We start from the raw sequence: 10,051 nt of genomic DNA, 5'->3' as shown, positions 1-10,051 counted from the left end.
AGTAGACTTGATGAAAATTCAAATCTGTTTTCACGAATTCTTATCGCTTCATTAGATCATTTGGTATGTTTGGCAAAAAACACGTCTAAAACACTATGTCACGCGTGTGTTAGACGAAAACAGAAAATCACGGTATCGAATCCCCTTAAGATGTACTTTATGAAATCATTAGCAAAATGTTATAAGCTTACAAACCTAACTATGATTTTTATGTTCACATGGTTTGGCCGTTCGACGGAGTACTACTGAAATAGTATATCATATTCTTATTCTTACCTATCAACATCAACCATTCGTCTTATTACATTAATTCGCTCGACTTTTTTTTCTCTGTAATTTAACGCTCCGTTGTAGAGTGAATCTAAAGGTAATTGTATTATTCAACGCTACATAATAATAATAATAAAAGGAATAACGATACATTATTCGTTGTGTGTTTTATAAAAACTATGAAATATATTTTACACATTACATACACGTTCAGAAAAAATCGTCGTATAATGTTTTAATCAGTATAAAAAGTCAGTATAAATATACATATATAGGTAGTATATTTTTTTTACGAACGCGTAATATTAAAAATTCAAAAGTTTTATTGGCTTTTTATAAAACGTGAAACATTGTAATTTTACGTTGTACAAATTGTGCGCTTGTACAATTTTAATCGGTGGCTATAGCTTGTATAGCTACGTATGCATATTGTATACATACAAAATGAGCAAAGCCAACGTTTTTGCGAAGCTAACATTTTTGTTCAATGAATAATGTACTGTATAATAATTATAATATTATATATGTATATTCTATATACGTTATCATCATTATATTATATAGTTATCTATTACACCTACATTGCAGTATATTAATTTTATGTATGATCTAAAGTTTTTTTTTTTTATATTTGATAACTCATTTTATGTGAATGCGTATACGTAAAAATGACACGGCCTAAAGTTTTTTTTTTTTTTTTTTTCATTTATTTAACTTTAAAATGTTTCAGCACACTGGGGCCTAAAGTTGAAGCATTTTATAATACCTTTGTAAAAAAAAAATACTAGTTTTATGAATAAAAATGTTTTTGCAATTGATTGTTAAAAAGCTGTAATGTATATTTAACTTTAAATATTAATAATTTTTTTTTTACCAAAGAATTCACTTCATTTATTTATTTCACTATTCATGTTTTAGTGGTAGCCTACATTTATGAAAAATAGTTAGGTATTCCGCACGCAACCAAAACCATTATACTATTATAATTTATAATAATGATATACAATAAACAGAACAATTTAAAAGTAATTTGTAGCATAACACTTTTGATTTCCGTATAATTAAGTTGAACGATGCGTTAAATTACTGTGTGTTATGTATACCATAAATAATACAGTGTCCAAAATATTTTATTACTTAATTTAAGTATTTTACCTAAACAGAAGTATTGCCAAAGGACACTCCTTAAGTATGGTAGAAAAATCTGAAGAATTCAAAAATATGGTCTTTATAAGTAGGTACCTATATTTAAAAACTTCAAAATTCAGAAATTAAATAAATTCACATTGTATATTACAAGTACTATTATTTAAAATGTCTTCTAGTAAGATTTATATACTATACAATTTAATTTTTAATTATTTTTATTATTATATTATAATAGAAACGAAAGTTTTAACTTTTTAACTTAATTAATCAGTTAATTTACAATTATGAATTAACCTAATAGTATCACTAGGTACCTATAGTTGAAGAATCCATAGTAACGACTAAGCTTTTTCCAATTAATTATATTTATCAATAATAATAATAATGCATATTTTTTTGTTTTAAAAACTTAAGTTATAATATAGTTTTAATAAATGCCAACATTGCACAGAATATTGTACGCAAACATGTAATCCTTAGCCTCTTAGGGTAATTTTGACAGTCCATTGTTTGTTAAAAAGCGTACGCTATCGTGTACCCAAAAAAATTATAACGTAGATACGTTACGCAATCAGCCTTAACCAATAATTGAGTACCTACGATAAGAGAGTTGTAACTATGGTTACAAACCATAATTTTAATAATAATAGTGTTGATATTTAATATTTTAAAAAATGTTCGTAATTTGTATTGGATTCTGAGCGGAATAAATGTTTTTCATTTAAAAATGTGTGTTTGAGTGAAACATCAATACATTATGATAAAATAGGTATAACAATGTAAACAATGTTGTTTTTATTTGTAAAATTGTATTCGTAGGACATAAAAATCAGTATTTTGGTCTTTGGATAGGTATAGATCCATTATTTTTTGCCTTATCAATCAAGTTTAAAAATTGGGCAACACGCAGTAGGTACTTAATACTTATATGCCCTCACATACCTGATGCTATATTATCTCATGTCATACTTAAATAACGGCAATAGGGCGCGAATTCGAAGGATTTTTGCATTTTGCAGTATACCTAAACTTATTATATTTAGTTATTAAAATCATTAAGTAAACATTCGAGTTTCTAAAATACGTTTATTTTGTTTTGCAGCGATAAAAATGTCTGAGCAGTCGGAAGGGGTGAACAACAACAAATGGCTGTTGGGCCAGGGCCAGAATTACACGCAGCTCCACCACCAGCTTCAGCAACAGTGCGGTGGTGGCAGTGGCGGCGGCGGTGGAGGCGGCGGTGGCGGCGGCGGCGGAAACGGTTCTCCGGGAAACAATTCGCCGGCTCACAAGATGAACGGCGGCGGTGGCGGAACACACAATCACAATCACCACCATCACCACCACTCGCCGACGTCGCATCACCAACAGTTCGCTCACCACCCGTTCAGCCTGTTGGGCGCCGCCGGACCGGCCGGCTACCTGCTCGGTTCCGACTCGCTCAAGGTCAGCGGTGGCGGTGCGGGCGGCGGACCAGCCGGGTCCAACCACGTCTTGTTCTGAGCTACGCCGCATTGAACCGCGGGCAAACTTGGTTACTACAGTAATAATATTAGGTATAATATTATTAAATCATAACAATAAAAAATATTCACAACAATAATATGGTAGGTACCTACACTGAAACTTCGAAGAGTTGCTCTGCAGTACCTACCTACATACACATGCTGCACGATTATCAACAATCGCATTTCACCATTTTGTACATAATATTAATATTATTATAAATAATAATATAATATACAAAAATCATTTATATATTGTACACAGTGTTGTTAATAGATACTTTAAGCAAAGATTGTCTTACGCGTTGTGAGAATAAACCATAAAAATTATATTGTATACTGTACTTTTATTTTGATCTTTTAATATATATTTTGTTTTCTTCTCGTGGAATATAATAATGTTTCAAGTAGGAATTAATGGTATAATATGAGATTCGGTAGGTGTAGGTAATAATATAATATCACGAAAGGGTATGAATTCGAAAACCGTCATAAGTCATGTGGTGTTGTACAGTTATAACTTAAAAGTTTATATATTATATATATTATCGTATCCGTTGCTGTGGGGGGTGACTGTGTTGTCCGGGAGTGGGTCTATGAGGGGGTGTCTTGTAGCACCCACACATTTCAGCTTCTAGATCCACGCCAGGTGTTGCCGTGGGGGTGACTGTGTTGTCCGGGAATGGATCTATGAGGGGGTGTCTTTTAGCCCCCACGCATTTCAGCTTTCTAGATCCACGCCAAGTGTTGCCGAAGAGAGGTGATCGTCGGTTTTGTCCGAAATCGCGTGCATAATAATATCCAAAAATAATAACACCCTCGATAATATTATATTCCTATTATATAAAAAAATATTTTGCGATCGCGTATTTTCACCACGTGTTTATAGTTATTTATAATATATTTGTAGCCCGCGACTGTATTCGGTCGGTATTGTGCGACAACCATTTAAACTATGTGCCTGTCTATATATTATATTATAGATATAAGGTATAATGTATATAATATATTATATAGACACGGGGCGGGTACGTTGAGGCCAACCCCAAAAAGTATATAATATAAACACGCCCCTCGAATTTCCCGTTCTATATAAGTATAGGAGAAAACGACGAACATCGGAGTGCACTTTGATGGTCGATAATACGCCACCCGCGTATAGACGTATAGTGTATCGTTTTGTGGGGTTAATCGTTCGAGTGTATAAACATATTATGTAACCGATTCGGTAACCGCTCGGCCGTCCTCTGCAGTGTCGTGTTAAGCGAGGGAGGAAAAAGGTCAGGGGAAAGGGCAGTTGCCCGAGTATAAAATTTTTTGGAGGCACCGACATATTTAATGTGCGTGTCTGTATATGTGTGTGTGTGTATGTTTTTGAGTGCATATTTTAGCAATACTTCCTGAGTTCTTTCAACAATAATTATAAGAAAACCGGATTCCAAGAAAAAAAATTTTAATTTAAAGTTTTTACTTGCTTCGTTTGCGCTCGGTAAGTGAGTATAAGTAGAATAATGATAAGAAATAGCGACCACCATCAAATGTCCTTGTGGGTGTCAAATTAGTTATCAGTGGTAATTTTCGAAATCATCTGTTTGAGTTTACTCAAGGCCCAATAATAAAATATATTATGGTGAGATAGAATTTATAGTTGTTGATTTAACTAGCCGTATGGGTTTTAGTCCAACCGGTGAAAGACAATCGAGAAAAATCTGTGATTTTCAAATAGAATTTTTAGAAAAAGTTCCGGTCCACTGCATTTATTATACACCTAGAACGCGTTGGGTTCTCTTGACCGATTGAGCAGTGTACCGATAAGTAACTGTTAGGTTTACATACTTTTTTTTTTATTGATCTTTAAAAAACAAATGTTGTTAATTTTAAAAACTTTACAATAACAGTAATAGACTTATAATATTTTTAAATGGTTATATTATAATTAGACATACGTAATTTTTTTTTTACTTTGTTAAATTGTATAGTATAAGTCGGTGTCTCTTTAGAAGTGGTATTGCTGGTATGTTGTCTGTGTTTGGACTCAATGTCGCGTTTGTGTTGGAAGGCGTATCGTGTTTTCTGAAGTCGATGATATTTTTATTTTTTATCATTATAATATATTGGTGGCATTCTGTTGATATAATATGTTAACTGTTAGGTTAATTACACCTAAGATTTAACACTATGGTGGTCCGGTTGTACCTCCTTGGCCATTGGGAACTTGTGTGTTATAATATATTATATACTTGTACGACCCATCCGGATATACACACCTACGTCCTACGGTTTTATTATTTTGTGTTTGAACTGTCGAATTATACAGGGGAGATTAATATTATTCAAGATCGAAGAAAAACGTGATCGCGCTCGTAAACCCATCTTAAAACACCGCTGATGCATTCAACTACAGTAGTAGTATAGTAGTAGTAGTGTTGCCAAGACGAGAGTGGCGAGAGTGCATGTATAGGTATGATCGTTGGATATTTTTGGAATTCTTCTTTTCTTATTTTTTACTCGTCTTTTTATTAATACCCAATATCATACGGGTACGACGAACCGTGTCGTCATATTATTTTTGTTATTATTTTTACGATGCGATAGGATTAGGAAACGTCTAAAAATACGTACAAAATAGCCGCGGTGTATGCTACGCGATAAAGGTGTCCGCACAAATCGTTTCTTCACGGTATAACTGCTGCAGTCGTGGGCGACGATCTTTCATATTATAATCATCAACGATGGTGTTGAACTATATTATAGGCTTTTTCAGACCTAGATCGTTTTTTTCATTTTTCGGTGCAGCTGCTGCGGTGATGTTGGACGTTATAGGATTGTTCTAGGCCCGAATTAAGGCATAAGCGGTGTAATATTACTATAGGCTACAGCATATAGAATAGCGATTGATCACGGATTTCCCACAAAATGCAAACTGTAAAAAAATTGTGTTATGATTAATGTACAAGATTCTACGATACTATTATAGATTGTAGTTAGATTCTATTCGAATTTTAGTCGTCGTTCGGTCGTTCTGTCGTTTAATTTTAATATATTGTTTATATCAGTCGGGGCGTCGGGCCATACATTAGTGCGGGTGCTACATAATTATACACGTTAGTTAATTAAATAAATTCCATGCAATTTTATTTTATTATTGTCTTTCTAAATATTGCCACATAATATGGGTACAATAGAAATGTACAAATAGTTAAAAAATATTATTTTAACAAGTTGAATAACTATGGGCTTATGTTTATGTATATTAATTGAAAAATGTAAAATTCTTGAACAAAAAAATTGTAAGAACACAATTATTTAAATGTTAAAAAAATATTTTTACAGAGTTCTACAGTAAAATATGGGAACCCCAAATTTTTCACATCTTACAGCCACCGTAGGTCTTTCCGGGCCTGAGCTCTTCATATTAAATGGACCAGCGTCACATTACCGCAGACATAAGCTTATTATATTATTACATATTACACATAATACAATACTAGGTAGTTAAATAGGTAACTGTTCAGAGGGGCAAACTCGGAGTGCACCATACAATCGACTGGAAAACGAAAGTATTTAGGAAAATATTACATCGTAAGCAGTTATCGTAGGCATAATATAATATTGAACGTTTATAACCTCACCCATAAAAATATTCTGAAAAGTAAATACCGATCCTAAAATATTATTTTATACAATATAATTCGAATATACGAGGCAGCTTAATAATTATTAGTAATTACTCCACGCACATATAGGTACAGATTTTCCAACCAATTTTGTCGTATCCTCCTCGTCAATACAACCGACCATCATAATATTATAACATTTGTAATAATTGTTTGATTTTTTTTTTGGTTTTTGATTTTTTTATTTCTCATTATTTTTTGTAGGTAAAATAATTAATAATTTAGCGATATTTATTATATCGAGCGTATAGTATATAATATATTATTATTATTATTATTATTATTGTAATTTCTATTCGTCCGAAAAATAGAAAATAATTTTAATGAATAAATGTATAATAATATATAAATATGTTTAATATGTGTACGAGTATATAGATAATAATATTATTATAAAGTATATTATGTTAATTACATTTTTTATGTTGTGTTTACTTTTGCAGTATTATTGTAAATATACTAAATATAAATAAAATATAATATTATGTAATATGTATTGATGATAAATTTGTGAACCGAATAACGTACAATAAAAAAAAAATTAATTATTGAAAATTGTTGTGGTTTTCATATTAATATAATATTGTACACCTATATTATCATCAATTTTTTTTTATACGAATAAACCGTTTATACGTGAATACGGCAACTTTCTTTTATCCGTGTTTGTATACATTTTTTTAAATTTAATTAACTGTTGTTTTTACAGGAGAACACCACGACAACACGTCGCAATGATTTATAGTTTTTCTTTTCCCGTTGAAAAAAAAACTACTGTACGTATACATTTTTAAGTGTATGTTTTTTATTTCAACTTTAAGAATTTAGGACCCCGCTGCATAATATGTCTGTTGGAATTTACAAAGAAGCTGCCAAATCCTTGACATGATTTGCGTAGAAAAACAATTTAAAGATTTTCCATGCCCGTCTATTTTTGACTATATTAAAACAAAAATATACTTTTTTCACGATATATAATATATAATAACAATATGGCACATATGAACATAATATTATGATTTAAAAATATTTAAATTACTACACATAACTCGTCGGACCAATATATAATTATTATACTTAATAGTTAATTCAATATTAAGTATTACAAATAATTATTTTAGGTATTATAAAATATATATTACTTAATGATTCTAGCTGATCCTCCGTAGTGATGAGCATGACAAATTATGTAACGCCAGTGGATTAACTCTGTCTTGAACTCCGTTAAATGTAAACTATACGTCTATTCACAATACACATATTCTTAACACAGCAATTTAAATAATTCCAGTGGATTTACTCTCGTCTTAAGATCCGTAAAATTTAAACTATATATAGGTACATATATTTTTAACGCAACAATTTGCAGGTTGTCTATAAATGTATATCGAATTATATTGTTATATTATATATTAAAACTATTTTATTTTCTGTAGCTAGTGGTAACCCTATAGGTACAAACTCACGAGTGCGATGAACTTGGTTTTGGATTATTGTATCGCTTACACAGTTACAGTCACACACACACTGCAAATATTATCTTTTATTAATATAGATACAATTGTATATTACATAGTATAGGTATAATTATATATTTTATACGTAATGAAAGCACTGAAGTTCCTTTTGAGTTCTGTCAAATTTCAATGATTATCATTATTCTATCTATATAATAAATAATAATATATAAAAATGAATGTTCAATGTACCTACATGCGTACCTACAGATAGAATTTTTATTTTAGCCCACACCAAAAATGAATAAATATATATGAATGTTTATATATATATATATAAAAAATTATGTGAAAAATATATAGTAATTATTCGTCAATTGAGAATGGCTGTGCTGATTTAAATGAAATTTTTTGTGAGTGTTTGAGTGGTTCCATGGATGGTTCAGATTCACAATTGGACCTGGTAGATCCAACCTGAGTAGGTGCTCAAACAGGAATTTTGAGATTTACGATGGAAATTGTTGTTTATAAATGGTTACTATTGATTATAAGAGAAACTATTAGAGATTGTTGCAGAAAGTGAGAAAATACGTAATTTGTGTTTATTGTATGATAAGAATTTTTAGTAAATTGCAGTGTTTGGAAGGAACGAGTTCCAAAAGGAACGGATTCCTGGAACGAATTCCTTTTTAAAGAACTGCATGATGAACGAATTCCTTTTTATAAAAAAATAACGAGAAAATGAACTATTTCTTTTTTTTAGGAAAAATAACAAAATTGTTCGTTCCTTTCTAGTTCCAATAATTTACACAGATAAGTATATAAAAATTGAATTTAAGATATATTTTTTTAATGTGCGTATAATGTATATTCCTAATAGTGATTGTTGTCAAGTATCGACATTAAGACAATCGACATACGTTAGCCAAAAATTAAATTTTGAAGAAAATCTCAAAATATATTATAATATATTGCATAAACTTATAAAATAAGTACCTACTTGTAGTTATATATTATAAATAAAAATTAAAGAAGTATGCATAATACGAAAAAAAAACATTAATGATTAAATAAGAATTTTTATTTTATTTGGAACTAAAAAAGGAACTCGTTCATTTTCCAAAGGAATGACAAAGGAACGAATTCTTCTTTTTTTTAAAAAAGAACGAGGAACGAAACGAATCCCTTTTTATAATGAACTTGCCAAACACTGGTAGATTGTCGTTAATATTAATACAGTAGATAATATTAATTATTAAATAATAATATACCAATATACAAAAATAATAATTACGATTTACGATGAACATTTGAAGAGATTTCAAAAAGATTTTCACATAATATCAATAAATTATAAAAACACCATTTTTACGTATATAAATAATATTATAGAATATAGTTATAGGTCATAGCATTTTTAAATCCATACTTAATATACAATAGTAAAATATGTGAAAATCTGTCTGTCTGTTACGTTTTAACACCTAAACCGCTAAACCAATTTTGATGAATTTTCGCATAGAGATAGATGGGATAGATTAGAGAAAACATAAGCTACTTTTTGACGCGAAAATAAAACTTGAAGAGGATTAAATATTGGTAAAAAATGGAAGTCTAATACTTTTTTGTTTATATTATTGGTTGCCATTATTGGTAATAAATTATAGTGACCTACCCCTCATAATACTGTTATATCGACTGTTATAAAAGTACCTATTTTTCATCTATCAATACACACCCACCCACACATAGGTGTTGCCCGAGCAACACTTGGACCCTATGTTACACGCCACTGTAATACATATATATGTATCAAATATATAAATCAAAATTTTTAATTTACCCTAGCTTCTGCAGCAGGCCCTCTACCCCATATTTTTATCGGTAAAAGCACGAGGCATCGCGCATGCGTGTGTATGTAAGTGTGTGTCTGTGTGTATAATAATTAACATTTATACCCGAACCGCTAGAGAATGGGAAAATATCGTGTGAT

General features: G+C 30.5%; 1 protein-coding gene across 1 annotated transcript in view; it reads left to right on the top strand.

Annotated features, from left to right (window-relative positions):
- Nucleotides 1-4,852, top strand: part of LOC100570786 (paired mesoderm homeobox protein 2A) — a 44,470-nt gene extending 39,618 nt beyond the window's left edge. Inside the window, exon 4 of the mRNA XM_003242889.4 lies at nt 2,522-4,852. Within this exon, the coding sequence (XP_003242937.1) occupies nt 2,522-2,922 (401 nt within the window). The 3' untranslated portion in view covers nt 2,923-4,852. The remainder of the gene's footprint in view (nt 1-2,521) is intronic.
- The last annotated feature ends 5,199 nt before the right edge of the window (nt 4,853-10,051 follow it).

The sequence above is a fragment of the Acyrthosiphon pisum genome, chromosome A3, assembly GCF_005508785.2.
Source record: "Acyrthosiphon pisum isolate AL4f chromosome A3, pea_aphid_22Mar2018_4r6ur, whole genome shotgun sequence".
Classification (NCBI taxonomy): Eukaryota; Metazoa; Arthropoda; class Insecta; order Hemiptera; family Aphididae; genus Acyrthosiphon; species Acyrthosiphon pisum.
Note: the sequence above shows the minus strand (reverse complement) of the source record. Positions and strands in the feature narration are given on the sequence as shown.